Source organism: Neovison vison, chromosome 4 (genome assembly GCF_020171115.1).
Source record: "Neovison vison isolate M4711 chromosome 4, ASM_NN_V1, whole genome shotgun sequence".
Taxonomy (NCBI): Eukaryota; Metazoa; Chordata; class Mammalia; order Carnivora; family Mustelidae; genus Neogale; species Neogale vison.
In genome coordinates this window covers 29,208,114-29,233,667 of record NC_058094.1, presented here as the reverse complement: position 1 = coordinate 29,233,667, position 25,554 = coordinate 29,208,114, and the positions used below count along the sequence as shown (strand labels likewise).

At 34.9% G+C, this 25,554-nt stretch overlaps 1 protein-coding gene across 1 annotated transcript in view; it reads right to left on the bottom strand.

Annotated features, from left to right (window-relative positions):
* The window catches only part of NUDCD1 (NudC domain containing 1), an 80,616-nt gene that overhangs the window by 26,832 nt on the left and 28,230 nt on the right, over window positions 1–25,554 (bottom strand). The window contains exons 5-8 of the mRNA XM_044245084.1: window positions 23,925–24,107; window positions 19,713–19,917; window positions 14,755–14,899; window positions 10,183–10,308 (exon numbers count right to left, since the gene is read on the bottom strand). Of these exons, the coding sequence (XP_044101019.1) occupies window positions 10,183–10,308; window positions 14,755–14,899; window positions 19,713–19,917; window positions 23,925–24,107 (659 nt within the window). The remainder of the gene's footprint in view (window positions 1–10,182; window positions 10,309–14,754; window positions 14,900–19,712; window positions 19,918–23,924; window positions 24,108–25,554) is intronic.

Below are 25,554 nucleotides of genomic sequence, written 5' to 3'. Positions count from 1 at the left end.
CAAACATAGGCAGGAGGCCCATGTGATTACTAAAAGAAGACGACAGCCAACCATCTACAAGCCAAGGAGAGAGGCTTCAGAAGAATCTAACCATGCTAACACCTAGATCTGACTTCTAGCCTCCAGAACTGTGAGAAAACAAATTTCCATTGTTTAAGTCACCTAGTCTGTGGTACTTTGTTATGGAGGCCATATTAAGGAAATTATTATATAGCTTAATTTCTTTTTTTAAAAAGGTTTATTTTAGACTATGCGTGCATTTAAGGGGAGGGGGGAGAGGTACGCGGAGAGGGAGATTCTCAGGCAGACTCCTTACTGAATGCAGAGCTTGATGTGGGGCTCAATCCCAAGACCCTGAGATCATGACCTGAGGCAAAACCAAGAGCTGGATGCTTAACCAACTGAGCCACCCAGGTGCCCCAATACAGCTTAAATTCTAATTCTTGGTCAAGATATTCCAAGAATATAAGACCAAAGGATCCTGAGACCAAAATCTTGAGGACCATTGGTTTAGATCCTTTCTAAACATACTTCCTACCCTATAACTTCTGATCTTATCCTTAATATCTTTTTAAAAGAATTAGTATATTAGATACATGCTTTTTCTACTAGCTTTCATAAAGATATTAATCTAAAAGAATTATTTCCTTTTTGTAACTCCTCTGCTTCTTATCTTGATGGCTTTATTTATTTATAAGTTGCAAATACTTTTTTTTAGCTATTTCAGTTTCATGTTTTAAGCAGCATATGATGAATACTATCTGATCTTCGGGTGCCTGGGTGGCTTAGCTGGTTAAGCGTCTGCCTTTGGCTCGGGTCATGATCCCAGGGTCCTGGGACTGAGACCCATATCAGGCTCCCTGCTCAGTGGGAAGGCTGCTTCTCTCTTTCTTTCCTGCTCCCTCTGCTTGTGCTCTCTCTCTCCCTCTCAGATGAATTTTAAAAATCTTAAAAAAAATACCATCTGGTGTGATCTTAGAAACTCACTATAATTTTTAAAAATATCCTATTACCTTTTGATTGCTCAAGTCTACAATTAATTTGATCATTACAAATTAGTGTTATTCAGCAGAAACTGCATACTACATACATAATTTTGAATTTTCTAGTACTCACATTAACCAAACATTATCTAAACTCTTTCTATTTCAACATAAAAATTCAAATAAAAGTTACTTATGTATTTAATAGTCTCTTTTTCTTTTAAGACTTCAAAATCTGGTTGTGTATTTATCATATATCTCAATTCAAAAAGCTATATTTCAAATGCTCATTACCTACTATGTGGCCAGTGGCTACTATTTTGTACAGTATAGCTCTAGACAGAAGCAAAAATAACTCCTCCTCTTCATTTATATTTGAATTCTGATTGGTGCTTTACATCCAATAATAAGATGACCATATCTCATTACTTTTCTTTCTCAGATCTACTACTTAATACTTCTTTTATTATGTTGCTGCATATATTCATTTTACATTTTATTTTCCAAATGTCAAATTCTAAGCCTGATTTCCATTTCTTTCAGGGAATTTTATATTTTGAAAAATCTGTCATTTATAATATAGAGTTCTGACCTTTTTGTTATAGTATTGTTTCCTAACTATAAGGACATACACTGACCTTTCCATGTACAGGTAATTTCAAATTGTCCAAAGTTATAACAAATGAAATCAAGAAGAGAATACCTGAAGTGAACACTGTAGAAAGAAGTACAAATTGTCAATAAAGAACTATTTGATTCCTAAAGTGGATGTAGCAGTGAACATCTGCAATACTATAGCCTCCTTCGTTCCCTTCCTCCAATGACAAGTTTCAAGAAACTACACATTTAACCAGGTAGACCTAGACCTTGACTTTCATACAATACGCTGACAAACCAATTCTGCCTTTAGAAAAAAGATGCACTTATTACTTATTTGTTGGAGCTGTTCCATTTATACCATTCACTTATACCCAAACAGCAATGTTTATGTATTTTTACTTCACAGAATCTGTTTATTTATAAAAAATGTCTAATAATAGAAAAATCAAAGTGCTTATAATTATAAAAAAGAAACTCTGGTCTCAAATTTAACGCAACTGAATCAAAGACAAGATATTTAAGAGATTTGGTTCAAGATGGCAGCACAGAAAGATCCTCACATGGTCACAATGAATCTACAGCTATAAGTGGAACAATCTGCTCTGAGAAAAAAACCTCTATCTAAGCAGGTAGAGGGGCTGAGACAGAATCTCACCATAAACCCTACATAAACCTTGGCACAGTCACCTACAATCAAGAGGGAACTTGGAACACCAAGCTACTCCCTGAGAAATGATGGGTTTAACTCCATATCAGGCACCCCACCTTTTATGACCAGTGTGCACTTGAGAGATGAGTCTCCAAAACATTTACGTTTGAAAGCAAGGGAGCTTGAACTGAGAAACTGTTATTAAAGAGCCACAGGGCACAGACTTAACAGCCGTAGAGGCAGCTGACTGCAAAGTACCCAGACTTACTTACTTCTTATTAAGCAACTAATTTACCACTCATCTACAGTCATATTGGAATACTCCTGAGAGAGAGAAATGGCAAGTGTCAAATTTTGCATTCCTCACTCTGCCTCACTCCAGAGCACAGGCTACCTCTCAGAAGGTGCCCCAATTTTTGTGGCTGCCACCCATGAGAGGCCTCTAGATCACTTGGCTCTGACAGAGGGATTCAGTCTTAGAGATCCCACAAGCCTGCATAGGACAGAGAAAGCATTCTTAACCAGGTACCACCCCTAGGGAAAAGCACAGAGGCAAAAAACTGAAGTAGCCAGTCTTTCTCTCTGTAAAAGAGGCCTATCAGCTTATCTTCATAGCTGCAGCCTGAGGGGCAGGTTTCTAATTAAATACCATCTGAGAGCTAGCTACGCTCCTCTCCAGAGACCTCAGATGGTTGGCACCATCTTTGCACCCTCCCTTGCTGTGCTCCGGGGCCAGCATCTCCAGAGGGAAGCTGTACATACATCAAGAACCCCAGTTTTTAATCTGGTCATCTGTTTTTATGGCTACTATGTAGGGGATGCCTTGTAACTGCCTATCTCTGGGGGCCAGTGGGGTTGTTATTCCTGGATCCCATGGGACAGTAACAACTGGAGATGCAGTTTTTGGCCAGCTGCCATCACCAGGGCACAGCACTAGCAGAAAGAAACCTATCCCAAGTTTTTCTGTGAAGAAGGTCTATTTGCTTGGCCTCGAACTTCAGGCTGAGGGACAGGCTTCGGGGTTGCTAGTCTGACACCCATTCAGGGACTTCTGACATACTTTCTGGGGATGGAGACAGTACTATTGTTGTGCTATCTCTCTGCCTTGTTCCAGAGTGTAACTCCTAGAAAGGAGCTTGTACACATCTCTGGCATCCTGACTTTTGTAGCTGCCATCTGGGGACACCTCTAGTTTACCCAGTTCTGGTGGACAATGGAACTTCTGTTTATAACTATATATTTTGCATACTTTAAAAGCCATTGCCTGGGCGCCTGGGTGGCTCAGTGGGTTAAAGCCTCTGCCTTCAGCTCAGGTCATGATCCCAGGGTCCTGGGATCAAGTCCCGCATCGAACTCTCTGCTCAGCAGGGAGCCTGCTTCCCTCTCCCTCTCTATCTGCCTCTCTGTCTGCTTGTGATCTGTTTCTCTGTCAAATAAATAAATAAAATCTTAAAAAAAAAAAAAAAAAGCGCCATTGCCTGAGGGACAGGCTTCCAATCAGCCTGAATATAGCTGCTGACTGGGATCCTCCACTTAGGGACACTGACAGGTGTTGGTACACCCTCTAATACTGGGAGCTACTAAGAGTAAAGTAGGTTGCTTAGGCAATCAGAAAGGTTTGAGAGACAATCAAGAGCTAAGGGCGAGCTGAATAATAAGGTTCATCTCCTGCAAGAGACCATTCCTACAAGCGACCATTCCTTCAGAGAGTTGGGTGTTTTATCTAATGCATAGAAACCAACACAGATAAGTCAGAAAAATTAAGAAACAGGAAGGACAAGACAAATGTCAGAAAGATGCCTTAATGAAATGGAGGTAAGTGGTTTGTTTACCCAGAAAAGAACTGAAAATAACAGTCATAAAGACACCCACCAAACATGAAGAATGGATAATCAAAGCAAAAACTTCAACAAAAAGATAGAAAATACAAGAAAGTACCAAACAGGAGTCACAGAGCTAAAGAATACAATCACTGAAAAGTATACCAAGAAGAGTTCAACAGCAGACTGGATGAAGCAGAAAAGGATAAGTGATCTCAAATATAAAGCAGCAGAACCTACCAAATCAGAGCAGCAAAATGGAAAAAAACCCAGCAAATATAGCTTAAGGACCTTACGGAACAACATCAATCAGAACATCTGCAATTACCGGGGTCCCAAAATGAAGAAAAAGGGGCAGAAAATATCCCTAACCTAGGGAACGAAAGACATTGAGATTCAGGACACCCAGAAAGTTCCAAGTAAGATGAATTCAAAGAGACCTACACCAAGATATATTTAGGGACGCCTGGGTGGCGCAGTTGGTTGGACGACTGCCTCCGGCTCAGGGCGTGATCCTGGAGTCCCGGGATCGAGTCCCACATCAGGCTCCCAGCTCCATGGGGAGTCTGCTTCGCTCTCTGACCTTCTCCTCGCTCCTGCTCTCTCTCACTGTCTCTCTCTCTCAAATAAATAAATAAAATCTTTAAAAAAAAAAAAAGATATATTTAAAGTGTCAAAAGTTAAAAGCAAGGAGAGAATCTTTTTTTTTTTTTTTTTTTGAGAGACAGAGACAAAGAGCATGCACACGTGCGGGAGATGGAGAGAATGCCAAGCAGATTCTGCACTCAGCATGGAGCCAAACATGGGACTTGATCTCACTGCCCTGACATCATGACCTGAGCTGAAATGAAGAGTCCAACACTTAACCAACTGAGCCACCAAGACTCCCTGACAAGAAGAGAATCTCAAAAGCAGGAAAAGAAAAACAACTTGTTTTATACAAGGGACCGCCACCATCACACCAAGACTAGTGGCAGTTTTTTCAGGGGTAATTTTGTAGGCCAGAAGTTTATAATATGATACACTCAGAGTGCCAAAAGAAAAATATTTCCAATCAAGAATACTCTACCTGGCAAGGAAATCATTCAGAATGGCAGGAGAAACAGTTTTCCAGACAAGTAAAAGCTGAAGGAGTTCACCACCACTACACTGGCCTTGTAAGAAATGTTAAAGGGACTTCTAAAAAAGAAGGCCAGATAGTAACAGAAAAACATGTGAAAATATAAATCTCACTGGTAAAGGTAAATACACATTAATTTTCAAAATAATTTAATGTTGTAAAAATGGCGGGTTAATCACCTGTAAAAGGTAATATGAAGGTTAAAAGATGAAAGTCGTAAAAATAGAACTACAACAATATGTTAAGGGATACACAAAACTATAAAAATGTTAATCGTGCATTAAAAACATTAAATGTTACAGGGAGTAAAAATTTAGAGCCTTAAAATGCATTCAGACTTAAGCTGTTATCAACATAAAACAGTTATAAGCTGTTAAATGTAAATAAACCTCATGGTAACCATTAAGCAAAAACGTACAGTACATACACAAAAGATAAAGGAATCTAAGCACACCACTCTGGAAAATCATCAAATCACAAAAAAAGACAAAGAAAAGAACAGAGAAACTACAAAATAGTCAGAAAATAAGTAGCAAAATGGCAATAAGTACATACCTATCAATAACTAATTAAAATGTAAATAAACTCTCCAATAAAAATACAGACTTGCTTAAAGAAAAAGAAAGAAAAAAAAACCAGGACCCATCTACATGCTGCCTAGGAGAGACTCACTTCAGATGTAAGGACACACATAGATCAAAAGTGAAGGGATGGAGAAAATACTTCATTCAGTGGAAACCTAAAGAAGGTTGGGGTAGCTATACTTATATCAGACAAAACAGACTTTAAGACAAAGACTGTAATAAGAGAGAAACAAAGTCATTATATAATGATAAAAAGGTCACTCTAATAAGAGAATGTAACATTTGTAAATATTTATGAAGCCAACACAGAAACACCTACATACATAAAGCAAATATTAACAGACCTGAATAATAATAGGGGACTTTAATAACCCACTTTCACCAATGGTTAGATCATCCACTCAGAAAAATCATTAAGACAGACTTAAGAGACTTACAAAAACATTCCATCCAAAAGCAACAGAGTAGACATTCTTCTAAAGTGAACATGAAGCACTCTCCAGAATAGATGAGATACTAAGGCACAGAACAAGTCTTAATAAATTTAAGAAGCCTGAGATCTTATCAAGCACTTTTCTGATCACAATGGTATGAAACTACAATCATTTGCAAATATAAAACCGGAAAATTCAGAAATATGTGGAGATTAAACATGCTATAAAACAACCAATGGGTCAAAAAGAAAACAAAAGAGAACTCAAAAAATACCTTGAGACAACAGAAAATGGAAATACAATATACCAAAACATTTGGAATGAAGCAAAAGCATTTCTAAGACTGAATAGCAACAAATTACTACCTCAAGAAACAAGAAAAATCATAAATAAACAACCTAATGTTATACCTCAAGGAGCGAGAAAAAGAACAAAGCCCGAAGTTAGTAAAAAGAAGGAAATAAAGATCAGAGTAGAAATAAATGATAGTTTCATTGATCTTTCCTACTGTCTTTTTAGTCTCTAAAAGCTGGTTCTTTAGAAAAGATAAACAAAATTGACAAACCTCTAGCTAGACTTAGACTTGCCAAGGAAAAAGAATGAACTCAAAATCAGAAATGAAAAAGTTACAACGGATACCACAGAAATACAAAGGATCATGAGACTACCATGAACAATTATACATTAGCAAATAGGACAACCTAAAGAAATGGATAAAGTGACCAGTTTATCAAAAACCTCCTTATACAGTCCAGGACAAGAGAGCTTCACTGGTGAATTCTACCATACACTTAAATAAAAATTAGTATCAATCTTTTTGAAAGGCTTCCAAAAATAGAAGAGGAGGGAACACTTCCAAACTCATTTTATAAGGCCAGCGTTGCCCTGATGACAAAAATGCCACAAGAAAAATAAAATTGCAGGCCAATACTGATGATAAACACAGATGCTAAACTCCTCAACGAAATATTAACAAAATGAATTAACACATAAAAAGGGTCACAGAATAAGGGCAAGTGAGGTTTATTTCAGAAATGCAAGGGTTCAATATCTCTAAATTAATGATATTCCACATCAATAAAATGAAGAAAACAATCATATGATCATTTCAATACATGTAGAAAAAGCATCTGACAAAATTCAACATTTATAAAAACTCTAAAAAAGTGGGTACAAAAGGGAACACACCTCAACATAATAAAGGCCACAGATGACAAGCCCACAGCTAATATCAAACTCAACAGTGAAAAGTTAAAAGCTTTTCTTCAAAGATCAAGAATAAGAAAAGGATACCCACTCTTACCACATTTATTCGACATACTATTGGAAATCCTAAGCATAGCAATTAGGCAGGAAAAAGAAAAGGCATCCAAGTCAAAGGAAGAAGTAAAACTGTCACTATTTGCAGATGACATATTACATAGAAAACCCTAAAGACTCTAGTAAAAAACTGTTAAAACTAACAAATTCAGTAAAGTTGCAGGATGCAAAGTCAAAATACAGAAGCCATTGTTTCTATATACTAGTTACATACTGTTGGAAATAGAAATTAAGAAAGCAATCTCACTAACAATTGCACTGAAAAGAATAAATTAGGAATAAATTCAACCAAGGAGGTCAACAATGTGTACACTGAAAACTATAAGATACCAATAGAAGAAACTGAAGAAAACAAAAATAAATGGAAAGATGTTCCATGCTCATGGATTGGAAAAATTGTTAAAATGTCCATATTAAGCAAAGCAATTTAGAGTCAATAATATTCCTAGCAAAATTCCAATGGCTTCTTTCTTAGAAACAGAACAAAATCCTAACATTTATATGGAACTACCAAAGATCCCAAATAGCCAACATAATCTATTAAAAAACGCCTCCTGATTTCAAATTATATTACAAAGCTATAGTAATCAAAACAGTATAGTATTGACATAAAAACAGATACAGAAATGGAACGGAGTCCAGAAGTAAAACCACCCACATATGCTCAATTTATGATAAAGGAGCCAAGAATACACAATGGAGAAAGGAGAGTCCCCCTTCAACAAACAGTGTTGGGAAAATTGGATAAATTGGACCACTATCTTTACATTATACACAAAAACTCACTCAAATGGATTAAAAAGTTTAACTTAAGACCTGAAACCATAGAACTCCTAAAAGAAAACAGAAGCACTAAGCTTCTTGACCTTAGTCTTGGCAATGATTTTTTGGAGCAAAGGCAACAAAAGCAAAAGTAACAAGCGGGACTGTTTTGAACCAAAAAACTTCTGAACAGCAAAGGAAATGATCAACAAAATGAAAAGGCAACCCTCCTGCATAGGAAAAAAAAAATCTGTAAATCATATCTGATAAAGGGTTAACATCCAAAATTTATAAAGAACTATAATTACACAGTCAAAAACAAACAATGCAATTAAAAAATGATTAAGGGAGGGTGCCTGGGTGGCTCAGTTGGTTAAGCCTCTGCCTTCGGCTCAGGTCATGACCTCAGGGTCCTGGGATCGAGCCCCACATCGGGCTCTCTGCTCAGCAAGGAACCTGCTTCCTCCTCTCTGACTCTGCCTGCCTCTCTGCATACTAGTGATCTCTGTCTGTCAAATAAATAAAATCTTAAAAAAAAAAAAAAGATTAAGGGAACTAAATAGATCTTTTTTCCAAAAAAGATCTACACAGATGGCCAACTCGTACATGAAAAGGTACTCAACAACATTAAGCATCAAGAAATGTAATGTAAATCAAAACCACCATGAGATATGCCTTCACACCTCACACCTGATGGTGGCTGGGGGATGGATTAAGGGTGTCAACAGGTATAAACTTCCAGTTATAAGTAAGTATTGGGTATTATAAAGTATAGCACAGTGACTACAGTTAATAGTACTATACTTCATATTTGAAATTATTAACAGAGCACACCTTAAAAGTTCTCATTATAAGAGAAAAATTTCTAACTACGTATGGTGACAAACATTACCTAGACATTGCGGTGATCATTTTGCAATTTATACAAAATACAAATGACTGGAGTTAAACCAGCAATTAACACTGAATTGTGATTAAACAATTTCAGAGTATGTACAAAATACTGAAAATGTTTTATCAGATATCATCTCTAAAAACTATGGTACAATGAGAAACTGTATGTATGTTTCTTAACTTTCTGAAGACAGAACCTACTTATAATGGAGACTACCATAAATGCTCTTTAAGAACACATTTTATAAAGAAGACCACACAAGTCAGTCAGAAACAGCAAAACAAAGGAAAAAATTCTTCACAAAAGAGTCAAAAGTAATCATTATGAAACAGTCAAAAATAAAAAACCACAGACTAAAAATCCTATATCTTGTACGCCAATTAGTAAAGATCAAACAAAAAAAATGAAGGAGCAGGTAAAGATGCAATGACATAGGTAATAACTGCTAACATGAATGAGACTATAGATTTAATCTGACTTCTGTAACTCTATTAAAGAAAACACCTGAATATAGAAAAAGACTTCATGTAAAGAAGGGATGTTTAAAAAATAGCATCATCATGAATAATGCAATTTTAAAAATGTATTAAAAGTGCATCCTATAATCTATAGGACAACTACTATATATGCATATACACAAGAACACCAGCCATAACATTATATAGTGCCACCCAGTCTTTAAACCAGATTGAAATAAGAACATGAAGAAAACTTATAATTTCAAATGAAAAAAGATAAGAGGTTATGAAAAATTAGTTGTAACTATATATAAGAACCTGAATAGAAAAAAGCCAATCACAAGATACCAAATATGCAACTGTACCAAAACAACACAACAGTGTTTTATTGGGGATGGTGGTATGAAACTCCAACTTCATGGACTGATGAGTTTTAGATCATAGCCAATAAACTGCCAATCAAGCCAGCTTTGCAAATTACACATTTGGTCAATTATCATCTCATGTAACTTGTACTTACCCATAAGTTTTTAGAAATATAATGATCAAGAACTTACCACATGAGTAGTTTTTAAGGTACTGCCATCAAATCTGCATAAACTGGAGCTCTCTTCAAAGAAAATGTCACATTCTTCTAACTCTTGAGCATTACATGGAGGTTTTTCTTTATCTGGATTTGGATTCTTAAGACCAGAAAACAAAATAAACAGATAAACCTTCAACAATAAAGGAATGGATTTCTTCATTCTTAAAAAGATCAAGATTATAGCAATAATTAAAAACTAAATTTCAGGCCCATAACCAGTAAATGCTAATCAACAAAAACAGAAATGACAGAATAATGAAATCACCAGAAAAAGATATTAAAACAGGTACTGTAAACATGTTCTATAGACTCAAAGATGTAAAGAAAAACACGTATATGTTGACAGAGGTATGGAAGACAAAAAAAGGAACCAAACTGAACTTTTTTTAATATGAAAATATAATATCTGAAATGGAAACCAAAAAAAGATGGGATTGGCAACTAATGAGACATGGCAGAAGACCTGTGAGCTTGAAACAAAGCAATAGTCCATCTAAAATGAAACACAAAGAGAACCAAAAAAAGGGGAAAGACCACCACCACCAACAAAACCCCCCAGAACTTCAGTAACCTGTGGAACAGCGTGAAATGGTCTAACACATGAGTAATTAGAAGGGGGCAGGAAGAATGGAAACAAATTTGAAGAAATGGTTAATAAATGATGAAAACTATAATCCTATAGATTCAAAAAGGTCATAGAAACATCAAAAAAACTCACTGCAAATCACATTATAATGAAATTGCTGAAAAGCAGTAATAAAATATCTTTTTTTTTCTTTTAAAGATTTTATTTATTTATTTGACAGAGAGAAATCACAAGTAGATGGAGAGGCAGGCAGAGAGAGAGAGAGGGAAGCAGGCTCCCCGCCGAGCAGAGAGCCCGATGCGGGACCCAATCCCAGGACCCCGAGATCATGACCCGAGCCGAAGGCAGCAACTTAACTCACTGAGCCACCCACGCGCCCCAGTAATAAAATATCTTAAGAAAGTAGCCAGAGGAGGAAAAAAACCCAAAAAAAACCATTATGAATAGAGGAACAAAGATACAAATGATAGCCAATTTCTCATCAGAAACAATGCAAGCCAGAAAACGATGGAGTAGAACTGAAGTGATGGAAGGGGGGGAAACCATCAACCTTGACTCACATACTTAAGAAAGATACTAAAAAAGGAATATAGCATTAATATTTTTGTAACAAACAGAAGCTGAGAGAATTTCCCCAGCAAATCTGTACCAGAAAAAATGCTAAAGGAAGTTCTTCAGCCAGGAGAAAAATCACAACAGATGGAAATGTGAACCAATAGGAAGAAATGTAGAACAAAGGAAATGATAGATATACGGGGCAATTTAAATCTTTCTACCCATATTTCTAATCTCTTGAAAAGAACACTAATTTAAGTTAAAATAATAATGTATCATTGAGTTCATTACATGAAGAAATAAAAAGTATGAAAAGAGTAACAGAAAGGATGACTAGAAATCTATAAGTTCTTAAGTTATGAGTGAAATATTTTTTGACAAAGATGGTAATGAGTTAAAGGTGTATAGTGTAAACTCGAAACCACTAAACACACACATACAAATATCCAACCAAACAAAAACACAGAGGTATAGCTAGTAAGACAAAAGTGGAGATAAACAGAATCATTAATTTTTATAATTTCCATTGCTTAAATGCAAGAATCACTGTCTGGTCTTATATCCCTCAGAGTAAAAGAATCACAATGCTCAGCTGATGAATTGCATTTACATACATACACAGAAATATAATTCTACAACTGACCAAATGTCCACATACCCAACTTGCCAAAATGCTGTCATGTTATTGAGAACTTACTGAAATGACCTAAGAAAGCCTCTGAAACTAAATGGTCGGGAGTACAGATCTTTATTATCAAACCTGAACATGTTCCACCTGGGATATGGGGCCACCTAGTTGTGGTTGTCTGCTCCAGCCTATATATCGATGGAAACAATCCTGGTTGCTATGCTTGGCTGGGAAGGCAATATCTGCAATTAGCTGGGGCCATTTTTTCAGTGACTCAAGAACATAAATATGTCCAGCAGCATACAGAAGGTATCCTCTGCACTTCTCCCTCCTTTCCCCTTTCCATTACCTTTTCCCCTTTCCATTTTGCTGAAAAGGGCAAAATTAAAAGGTCAAGACCATCAAGGTAGCCAGATTTTAATAGGAGAAGATTAGAGAGAAAGGGGAATTGCAGAGAAGAGAACCCAAGACTCTGCTGTTTCTCTGTGTCATTTACAGATTTTCAAGCTCAGCTGGAAAAAGAGAAGAGGAAAGAAGTAGGCAAGGGGCTCCAAAGCTGAGTGTTGATGTTATTAAAATGCTTGGGAGACAAAAATTAGAGGACAGGGCCCACACAGAAGCCCTGATAAACATCCTAGACTTTCATTTGCGATTCATGAAAAGTTCTGCCTAGGAGTAAGAACAAATGAGGAATATCGGCATATAAAAAACACGGAAATACAGTACCAAATCAAATCAAGCCTTAATGGGGTTAAGATGATAGGCTGAAATTTGGGAGGATGAAGGTCAAGTAGTGTTTAGAATGAAGTACATAGCATTAAGTATCTTCAATAGAAAAGTGGGTTAAAAAAGCCATCATCTAAACTTTCACGTTTAAAAATAGAGCAAAATAAATCCAAAGTAAGGAAAAAGGAGAAAATAACGTAATAACAGAAATGCAACTGGAAACTGAAAAAACAACAAAAAACAATGGAAATAGATGCCCAAAATAATTGCTATACCTAATAAATTAAATTCATGGTTAAAAACCTCCAAAAAAGAAAACTCCAATCTAGATGGTCTCACTGGTAAATTCTGTATTTATAGAAATAGTGCCAATTCTATACAATCTCTTCCAGAACTAGAACAAGCAGTAAATACTTCCCTACTCATCTTCGACATCACCATTACCTGGATATCAAAACTGGTTAACGACAGTAAAAATACAAAACAAAAACTACAGATCAATATTCCTCCTAAATATAGATGCAAAAGTCCTCAATAACATTTAGCAAATCCAAACCAGTAATATGTAAATAGGATAATACATCATGACCAATTTGGGCCCCACAAAAAAAGAAAATGTATTTGACACAATGCTATAGCCTTTCATGATTCAAAACACTCAGTTTAACAAATTGAAGAATATGTTCTCGTCATGACAAAAACCCATAATACTTAAGACTGAAATATTCAGTTATTTTTCTAAGATTACAAATGAGGCAAGAATATCTGCATTCACTATTCATCATTTCTATTCTCTAATGGATTAAAGGTTCTAACCAATGCAGAATGGCAAGAAAAAGTATAAATATTTGAAACACATGAGAAAGCCTTCAGTTGCAGATAATAAGATTCTATGTCTTTTTCTAAAATGTAACAAACATATTGGTTTTCAGCCATAAATAACATACTCATACAGACCAATCTTCATTTGAAATAATCAAGTTTAAAAGGCAGTTAACAGCAATAATCTACAATATCAAAACAAACCTCCTAACAGAAAAAAACCCACAAAACTCCACTACTGTAACTATACTGTAATATAATATTATATATTATATTCCAGAGTACAACACAATAAATACTTGCTTAAGGAAAGTAACAGGGCAAAGCAGTCTGCATGGCTTATTGTAACACCAGGACTATGAAATTAAAATTTCACGGTCTTACACATGAACTCTAGTGATTCCTGAAATTTTAATTTACTGCTGGCAGACATGAAACTTGGTTTCTCCATTTTGGCCATCCTTTCTTTTTGACAGAGACATTTACTTTCAGTATTCTAATTTCCTTCCTATTTTAGGATTCAATTAACCCTATAGTACAACTATGTCTTCATACATTTTTTTCCTCATCGTTCTAACTCCAAGCAGCAATAAGTCAGATATTTTACATGTGCTGATATAATTTTTGGTGAATAAACGTATAACTGAAATTCTAGTATGCTTTATTCAAATTTTTAACATTATCTTAAAAGTTATCAGACTGGAACACTTCAAAAAAATCTCATAGTTGAATGAGTAGTGTATTACTATAATCACTGCAATGAATTACTTTGAGAATTAAAATTAATTATAGTATATATTTATACCCCTAGTGATAGTCTAAGATAACCTAAAATATTTCAATGATGACAAGTAGATTATTAGCATAGGTAGACAGTAAAATCATAATTTTTGTCCATACCAGTATTGGTATACTGATTCTTCAAAGGAGAATATATATATTTATGTGTGTATATGTGTGAATATATGTGTGTGTATATATATATATGTACATAGAGATACATACATACAGGAACATCCACCTTATACAATGACTCCACACATATATGTATTCATGTAGTGTAAGGAATGAGTATTAGAATTTTAAGCTATAGTCAAACACCGTTCCTTAGTGCCTAATCTGTGTCTCTAACATTATCAAATGTAAAATAATGTTTGAAAAACATGGCATAATCCTCACATACTTCTGGGCCTTTGGAAAATGACACTACTACTGCAACTGCTTACCAGTTCTTCAGAGGTCAAATGCATTAAACGTTCAGCTATTGCAGCACACTGTGCTGAGTCTCTTATAAACTCTCCTTGTTTATCACCAACCACTAGCTCTGGCCATGTTAGTCCTTCATTCTTTTTAGTCAAGAAAATCTCCAAGCTAGAAGTCAAACAAGGAAAGTAATGTTACATTGAGCAACTATACAAATTATATAATCAACACCAAACAGAAGAATCTTCCACTGAATTTATCCCCCCCCTTTGGTGTCCAGCCAGAGATGTTTTATAAAACATGTGTTCGTTTTAGTACTGCCTACTGGAATATGGATGGAAAATCTGTAATCCAAGGGTAAATAACTTATACTTAATAAACAAACAAAAAAAATATCACTGGAAGTGGTATGTCAAATGGCCTGATGAGAAGATTGACTGGCAAGAGTGAGACCACCTAGGAAGTACGGTTGTAGTCCAAGTCTGCAGTGTGTTAGTGGAAGTAAGTGACGAATAAGCAGCATGGATCCATGAGCTCTTTTACTAAGCATTCAAACGGTGGTGGTGGGGAGGATGATGACTGAAGTGGGCACATCAAGTTACCTGCACAGAGACTATAACTAAAGCTACCTCCTTGCGCATGGAGCCAAAAAGTAGTTTCATGTCCCCAAAATAGTAGTCCTGATATATAATTATTAATGTAAAACATCAGGCAACTTAGATCAATATAAATGTTAATTTTTAAAATACATATTTTAAAGAACTGAAAAGAAAGTAGAAATAACTTTGATAACTCTTTAGGAGAAAAAAAGTTGTTAATTTGGTCTCTATCAACTGAAAATCTAATTACATACTTTTAAGCCATTAAACACAAATTCCAAATATGCTAAAAAGGGCCTATCAGTGAATCCTAGGATTAAGGTTTGATGCAGCAGGAAGGGGAAAGAGTTGAGTCAGGGCAGACTGTGGTCACAGGAGATGTCCGAGTGCCTCTTGAATAGCAAGGGAAATTCATGTAAGCTGCTTTAGGAGTAGCTGTTGCTGTAACACAAAGAAGCGGGGGTGGTGGTAGCTGTTCCATAGGAAAGCAACCTTTCCATGTGCCATCTCTGGTACACGTGTGCCACTAACCCGTGCCCTGGAACACAACTGCAAGGAAAAATTGCAAGGGCACAATCATAACTATTATCATAATTATCAAATAGAACATGCAAACCTATCAGTTATTCTTTTTCAAGGCTGTTATTATCACCACCTCATGAATTAATTACAGCAGTTTACATTTTTCTGAAACTGCTTATTTTAAGAGACAATACAAAATATCTTTTCTATGTAATGAGTTCCTATCATTAGCATTAAAAATTACTACAATAATACAGTCTCTAAGAGAAAGGTTATCTCGAAAATGATGATGGCAATGAAGAAGAATCGACAGCGACGCATACTTAATCTTCCCATAATGCCAGGCGCTGTCAAACATTTCAGGTGTTTTCAACTCATCAGTTGCTCATGACAACCAAATAAAGTAAGTATGATTTTCATCTTCATTTTACAAGTAAGAAAAAAAATTAAAAGGACTGGAGAGGTTAAGTAACTTGCCAAAGTTACAAGCTAGGAAAGCAGTCTGACTCCAAGTCCAAGTTCCTCATTACTGTACTATTCTGCCACTTTGAATGAATATATGTAAATAATTACTGAAGAAAGTTTACCATGACCAGAATACAGAAGTACTGTTTGTCGTCAGTTGCTACCTAGAGTTCATACAATCTCATTGATAAAGAATTTGTGAACCATCTTTAAATTTGCACACTTGGTGCAACCCTTTTAGCACAACTGCATTTCTACATTTTGAAACTAGTATCATATCCTATCATCCAAGCAAAAAAGAACATATAACATAACCTCGACTAGTTAATAAATCCTTCCAAAGTGAGATGGAACATTGTTAAAAAATAAGAGATATGAATAATTTAACCAGGTACAGAGAATCATGTTTTTAAACCAATGACACCACCAACATGTCACTGTAATTATCTTTTGTAATATAAAATTGTAATCAAGTACCTCAAATTTAATGGGAAAACAATACTCAGGTATTAAATGCTGAACTCTAGAGCTTGCTTTGCTGGGTTACTGCTTCCTGACTTCTATTAATAATATGTTACAGCTGGTTTGCCAATTTATAAATGCTACCCTCAAATCTCATATGTTTAAATAGAATGTGGTGATATAAAATATTTCTTAAAGATAGCCTTTTTTTAAAAAAAAGATTTTATTTATTTATTTGACGGACAAAGATTACAAGTAGGCAGAGAGGCAGGCAGAGAGAGAGGAGGAAGCAGGCTCCCCGCTGAGCAGAGAGCCTAATGCTGGGCTGGATCCCAGGACCCTGGGATCATTACCTGAGCAGAAGGCAGAGGCTTTAACCCAATGAGCCACCCAGGTACCCCTCTTAAAGAACCTTTTAACTAAGTTTTTAAAAGATGTTAAAAAATGTAAAGGGACTAAGGGTTATACCTATCATGATAACCATTAAATATAGAATTGTTGAATCATTGTATTATAAAACTGAAACTAATACAATACTGTATATTAATTATACTTCAATTAAAAATAAAATAAAATTAGGAAAGAGTAATTTTATGAGACTCTGTTAGGAATTCAGTATGTTAGCATGTCAAAGTTCACAAAGAATGAAGCAAAAAGCCAATGTGCTTGACTGTGGTGACCCAACCCTAGTCAGACGGGTGATTACCAGAAACAATAGATTCCAAGGTTCTTTATTATCCAGGTAAATCTTTATTATCCAGGTAAATGGATAAACTGTTAGCAAAATCAGGTACCTACTCATAACTTGATGTGTTAATAAGTATGGTATTCTTAAAGAAAGAAGTTGTAAGACTGTTGGTAAGGATTCTATAAATGACTTTTATCACCTTGAAGGTTGGATTTCTGAAAACTATCATGTCCATGAGATTGATTTTAATCTAGCTCAGATCAACTTTTCACTCTCCCACTAGAAGAGTAATATACTTTAATGAGAATTACAATAAAAGTACTTTCATAAACATTTGCAGGACTGATTATGAAAAATGTTGGAAGAATTACAGAGATTATTTAAATATACCATGATTAAAACTGGTTAGCCAAGAATTAGTAGAACAGCTTAAGAAAAAATCCATGTGCCAAAACAGAAAGACAAGGGATCAGATTCACAGAAATCATTATTCTTTTTCATTGAATTCACTGAATACTGAATAGTTCAATAATTCTTAATAAACCATAAATGACATCATTTACTCATGAATCTATTTTTCTTACTGCATTAAAAAAGAAAATATAACCAAGTCACCAAACTTCCCCACGAATAAAATGAATTCAGGATCTAAAAAGATAAAGCTTAAACTTTTTTGAAGCAGACACCATTTTTTTGACTCTCAGGATTTAGACTCATACCAAAGATCCAAATGGGTCTTGTATTACAAATTGAAAAGTATATTTAAGGTAAAAATAACTAATTTTAACCCACTTCTGACCAAATTTGACCCTTTTTATCACAGAATGTAGTGATTACTAACTCTTAATTTATAATAAAAGAGTAATTTATTAATCCAAATACCTGAGGAATGTGGAAAGGATTTGGGGCAACAAATTTCCAAAGGGGACTAAAAGCAGAAGCAAAGGTTATAGTTTTATAAGACACTCAACCTTTACCTATTTGTTTTACATATTCCTTTTAACTGAGGCTTTTATAGATAAAATTCAGTATTTATATGTAGAATTCATTGAGTTTGACACCTGTGTCACTCAGTGAAGCTACTGAATCATCCAAAAAGTCATTCATTGTTGGTTTTTTTTTTTAAAGATCTTATTTGTTTATTTGACAGAGAGATCACAAGTAGGCAGAGAAGCAGGTGGAGAGAGAGGGGGAAGCAGACTCCCTGCTGAGCAGAGAGCCGGACTCAGGGCTCAATCCTAGGACCCTGAGATCATGACCTGAGCCGAAGGCAGAGGCTTAACCCACTGAGCCACTCAGGCGCCCCTAGAAAGTCATTCATTGTACCAAAAGATTGCAAACAGTCAAAATATAGATAATACAGGACCATTTTAAAAAAATGATTGTGCAGTTGATAGAATAAAATCCCATAAATAACCACAAAGGAGAATAAATCACTAGGTATACTTTATGGAAAGTTATCTAAGATTAACTGTTGAAAGTCAACAAAAGTAAGCTGTAAAAAACTACATACAGTTATGTTGAAATCTTTTTTGTTCAAGAAAATATAAATCTGCTTGAATATGCCTAAAACACCTGTAGAAGGAAACTAGTAATAGTGGTTATGGGGAGAAGGTTATGACTGGAGGGCCTGGGCTGGAGGGAGCCTTCGTACTGTTTACCCTTTATACATCTTAAAATTTAAAGAACAGGATTATTATCTAGTTGGGAAACAAATTAATAAAAGAAAATTAGTTAAAAATTTTTTAAGTATTAATTAAAATAAATAACCATTTTAGGGGCACATGTGTGGCTCAGTAGGTTAAGTGTCTGCCACTGACTCAGGTCATAACCCTGCGGTCCTGGGATTTGAGTCCTGCACAGGGCTCCCTGTTCAGTGGGTGGTCTGCTTCTCCCTCTTCCTCTGCCCTACCCCAACTTGTATACAGGCTCTCTCATTAAAAACAAAAACATTTTTATCTATTATTACTATTAATATTGTTATTATTTTATTCAGAGCTGGTAATGAAAAATTCTACCACAGAATGCAAACAATGACTACAGTATCATCTTTAATGTTACTAATAATTATACTTTTTGATACAGTAACTCCATTTTTAATCTATCTTAAGAAATGAATCAGCAATATAGAACAGACCTATTATAGTATTCAACTTTGGTGTAACCACTGTGGAAAGGATAAAAAAAAAACAGAAAACAAAAAAAAAACAGAAATTCAAATATAAATACAACTGTCTATACATACCTATTATTCTCTTTAATTATCCATGTACTGCTTTCTTGATCAATAGATGAATAGAGATTTCCTTCCAGAAACCTCTGACCCTTCAACACAATGTTGATGTGCTCAGGCAAAAACTGTACTTGAATGTCCTCCTTAGAACTGCCTTCTGGAAGCCGTACTGTTACTGTCAAATCATCTTCAGTCTGTTGCCAGTAATATAGAGGTTCTGTCAGAAAAAGAAAAATACCTGATGTAATTTAAAAAGTATGAATAGAGTACATAAAGTTAGAGACTAGAGCATAAAAAAGAATACCTACCTGAAAGAATCTTAGCATAATTTCTAGTGATCTCACAAAAAAAATTATTTATAAACAAACACATACAGATCTCTTTGGGGGAATTTTCAGAGTTATAATAATTGCACCTGACATTTCCTCTTACAGGCTTACCTAATGTTCCAGGGACATACACTCATAAAATACTAATAAGAGCAATCCTTTAGCCCCATTCATTCTCTCCCTTCCTCCCAGTTCCCCTCTTTTCCTCCTTCTTACTCTTCTCTTCACACACACACACACACACACACAGTGCGTTTCTAGTTCTAAAGAATGACAAATATGTCATGAACCACTGTGTAAAACTTTCACCACTGCCTTGATTTGCCCTAATGATGTAACTCTGTGACATACGAGACCACTACTTGGTGAGTTACAAATCCATACAAAAATAAAAGGTATTATTTATTTACAAAGGAATTAGCTATTCTATCCCACAAGTTTGTTGCATGAAAGCAATTTCATAGGAAATTCAAGGGCTATCAGTGTATTCGTCTTAAGTTCCCAATGAATCCTCTCTTCACCTCCTTCTCAATCTCTTTGGCTTATCTTCTAAACACCCAGTTACTGAAGAAATACCTTAAAACCTTTCATACCACAAACATGAAATAAGAAAACAAGGCTTAAGTACAAAAAGAATAAACTTTTGCTTAATGATATCCATAAACATTAATCTGTCCACATGCTCATTACAAAGGAGTATAATATAGGGGTTAGGAACTAGTACTCCAGAGTTGACTAGTCATAGGTCTGAATCTTGGCTCAATCATTTATTAATTTTGGCATGCAGTTTATCTCTGACCCTCTTTTTTCTAATCAGCAAAACAAAGGAACAAAATCTTACATATCTCATAGAACTATTAAAATTTAAGAGTTAATACAGATAAAATATTTATTATCAACCTTGTTATTAAATATACCATAAACCCTCACCAAATGTGGGTTACTATTCTTGTTTGGGGGTTACTAGTTTTTTTATTTTTCAGTTTTGTGTAAAAACTGTGAGTACTAGATATGCTTGAAGATATAACATTAAGTATGATATATCTTCTTAAAGGATCACTTCTATTTGACGTTTAATAAAATCTAACAAGCATGATATATAGAAATATAAAAATTAATAAATTTTTAGTATAAAATTTTACTTTGGATTAATTTCTAGCTTGTATCACATTCCTTTAAGCTGGCTCTCAGAACCTCTCTCTCACCTTTTTAGAAGTACTTTTAATATAAACTCACTGTAAGTTTCAACTGTAGCTTAAAAGATTGATAACTATAAACTCCTTAAGGCAAGTATCTGTTTCACTGAATTTTCTGTCTACCACAAAAATTAACAAGGCAGTTTATATGTAACCATGACTCCATGGATAACTTCTGGTAGATACGGAATGAGGAAGAGTCTACAAAATCACAGTTTTTAGTAAAAATTAAAGGCCATAGAAGTAGACTAAAGGGAAAGCCAGAATTTTTTAAACCTCTCTCCACTAAAAATTATACAAACTAAATAATTTCCCCAATTGTTGGTTGCTGAATGCCTTTCTGTGTTTTTAGAAATCATGTTTTAAGTCTTTTTTTAAAAAAAAGATTTTATTTATTAGAGAGAGAGAGCCAGAGCACACCAATGTGGAGAATGGCAGAGGGAGAAGCAAAAGCAGGCTCCCTACTGAGCAGGGAGCCCAATCATGATCTGAGCTAAAGGCAGATGCTTAATTGACTGAGCCACCCAGGCGCCCCACATCTTAAGTCTTTCAAAGGAAATGCTACTGGGGCACCTGGGTGGCTCAGTCCGTTAAGCAGCTACAGCTGCCATCGGCTCAGGTCATATCCCAGGACCCTGGGATCGAGCCCTGCATCAGGCACCTTGCTCAGTGGAGAGCCTCTCTCCCTCTTTTCCTTCTCCCTCTGCCCGCCGCTCTGCCTACTTGTGCTCTTTATCTCTGTTGAATAAATAATAAAAATCTTAAAAAAAAAAAAAAGAAAAAGAAAAGAAAATGCTATTACTTATATCATTATGACAACACCAAACAGGCAACAGACAATATCAGTCTTCTTGAGGTTTACAGAAAATGAAACCAGTATATATTCTCAGAAGATTATTTTTAAGAATGCATGCTATAATTAACAAATTATCCATAATTTGAAAAAAAATTACATTTGTCATTTACAAGTAAAGGCTGTTTAGTAGAAGGAAAACAGAAAAATACAGGCAATTTGAGGTTCACAGTGAAAGGGAAGAAATGACATAATGATGTATTGAGGAGTTCAATATTAATGTGAAAAAGAAGAAAAACAATACCTGAACTGGTAGGTAGTGATTTAAAAAGATGTGGTGTCCCTCCCAGGCTACCATCTGTCTTGGAACCACATGGGTATCTCAGCTACTAGGTAAAATGGTTCCAAAGATTAGGGCATTCTTTCACTCCTTTGCAATTGCTCACCAAGAGTTCTAAAGGGCAAGTGGTCTGGAGATATGAATAGCTGTTTTGGCTAAGCTCTGGAAGACTTTACTACTACAATTAAGGCAGAATAGAATTTATTTGGAAAGGGATCTTAGAGATATCTAACAAAAAACGCATTGCATATGAAGAAATCAAGCTGTTGGGAAGCTAAATAAAAGGCATCAAGCACAACTCTCATATTCAAAGGTGCATATATTTATGCATATATTTATAAACCTGGGGAAAATATTTTTAAAAATTTATTATGTTATTATTTTCAAATGCTTTTTGAAGGATTTTTGTTTAGGAAACTAGATAAAAATAGTGAAACTAATTTTTATTTTATATAATTAACAAAAAGGCACATTCAAAGATTAATATGTATAACTTAAATATTATGAAACTCTCTGTTCAGTAAAATATACTATTCTCTGGATTAATAAACATCAGAAATATGAATAGTACTATTACAGAGTGATATTCTCTTGAATATAAGAGTACATATTCTTTGTATGGAAATAGAATTTTTATTTATTTATTTATTTTTGATTTATTTATTTGAGAGAGAGAGCGCCAGGAGAAGGGGAGAGGGAGCGAACACTCAACCAGACTCCCTGATGAGTGCAGAGCCGAAGCCGGGCTTTATCCCAGGACTCTGAGCTTATAACCTGAGCCAAAACCAAGAGTCCACACTCAACTGTCTGAGCCACCCAGGCGCCCCAGTAAATACAAATTTCTTTTGAAAGACCTTATTATTGTCTTCATTTTAAAACATTACCTTCACCCATTTACTCATTTAACATTGGGAAAACTTGGTGATTTTGCCCTCAAGAAATTTTTTCCAGCTTAGTACTAAAAGTTAAGAACATATACCTTAGTATAAACCTAAAATCAACAGCGTTTAACTTTTTAAAAGATTAATATTTTCAATACTAATATGCTAGCTTCTCAAACACCAATAACAGAGACATCATTTACTCATTTAGTAGGTATTTATTAAACATCTTATCAGGTAAGCTAATGTACAGAAAATTTTTTTTAAAGATTTTATTTATTTATTTGACAGACAGAGATCACAAGTAGGCAGAGAGGCAGGCAGAGAAAGAGAAGGAAGCAAGGTTCCCTGCTGAGCAGAGAGCCCGATGTGAGGCTCGATCCCAGGACCCTAGAATCATGACCTGAGCCGAAGGCAGAGGCTTTAACCCACTGAGCCACCAAGGCGCCCCTAATGTATAGATTTTTAAAAAATATTTTTGGTAATTAAATTACTAATTAAAACAGTTCATACTATTTAGATAGTATATTTTACAAAAGACTATTACGACGAGTATAAAAGGAAATAAAATTAAAAACCTCTCTTGTCCTAATAGAAGCCAAAACCTAACCAGGAAGATAAACCAGCCCTAAATGTGTGTTGTATAAACACATACAAGCTCTATGAAGGGAAAGAGTAAAACTACCTTTGATTTTCTCTGACATGGTCTCATTCTTATTTTCTTCAAGATCTTGACCAGTAAGAACAAATGTGAAGGACTTGTAGGAGACAATCATCAGACCCTTCCCATCAGGCTCAATAGCAGCGTAATGTGGCACTGACTTTCCACGGAGAGTATCATGCTTAATAATTTCATATTTGTTAGTATCTGTAAGAAAACAAAATATTTTAGAATAAAAAAATTACAAATACAGCACAATATTATAAAAGTATTTGTATATTAGTTCTAATTAAGTATTTTAAGTGTACTATTAAAAGGTATGCCACTAAGAATTTTTTCAAAGGGATAAAAAGATATATAACCTAATTTTCTGCAAATACACACCTACTTTAAAATACTAGGTCTGATGAAATCTGCTCTAGATTGTGCTTTCCAATGTGGAAAGTAGCATACTACTGGCCATAGTGGCTATTTAATAAAAATTAAGTGAAATTTAAAATTCAGTTCTTCAGGCACACTAATCACATTTCATTCAAATGCTCAACAGCCACACATATGGCTAGCTGCTATTGTATTAAATGGCACATATGTAAAATATGTCCACTTGGCAGACATTTTCACTGGACAACAGCGCTCTAGACTTTGAAAGTAACTAACTTACCCGAAATACCAGCTTCGGATGGATCTACCTTTTCCTTTACTATGGCCTGTCTACTTTCCCAGCAGGTACATGATAGGCATCTTCTGAAAAGAGCCACACTAAGGATAAAGGAAAGGTATGGTGTGGACTATTTTTCTGCCTATTCTAGCTATTGATAAATGGGTTTCCCTAAAATGAAATGTTTATGGTAGAAATGATTTTTATACACACAGACAGATCTACATGCCAACTGTAATCAAGCATAATGATACTTAATTTTAAGACAGAAAATTTAAGATACAAAATATAAAAAAAGAAAATTAACTGTATCATGAAAACCTCTTGTAAAATAACTGAATTTATTCTTGAAGATAGGTGGGATTTTTTACAGTACTCTCTTAAAGTGGGTTGTACTTGTTAACAAGTAAGCTCACAATGAGTAGTCAAAAATCACAACTCAATGTCACATGTTCTACATGATGATACAATCTGTTCTAAAGTATCTGTCATTTTTCCCTCTAAATCTTCACCTACATTCACTTCATACATATTTAAGAACAGACCTATAAATTTATGAATGAGTTAATATACTTTCTGCACAGTAGATGCAAGGCAAAGAAAGATACTACATAGTTTATAGGGTGGCTTTTCCTAATATATGTGCAAGAGAAAATAACAGGTGAATTTCAAGTGAACTCCATGATTAAATAAGTTGGGAAATGCCTGATTAAAATTACATTCTCTTTTACTCAAAACTTCCAAAACCTCTAACATGTTTAATGTATAATAGGGATATTATACACCCACATTTTCAAATTTATTTGACCACAAAACATAATTTATCAGATGTTCCACTCAACACAGTTTAGAAAAGTACTGCTATGTTCATTAAAAAGAAAAAAGGAAAAGAATAACAATTATATTAATAATACTTGGGGGAGGGTGAAAGGAATGAAACATTAAGAAGAGTAATGAGAGAAAAAGTAAGCCATGGGGAGATTCATACTCCCATAA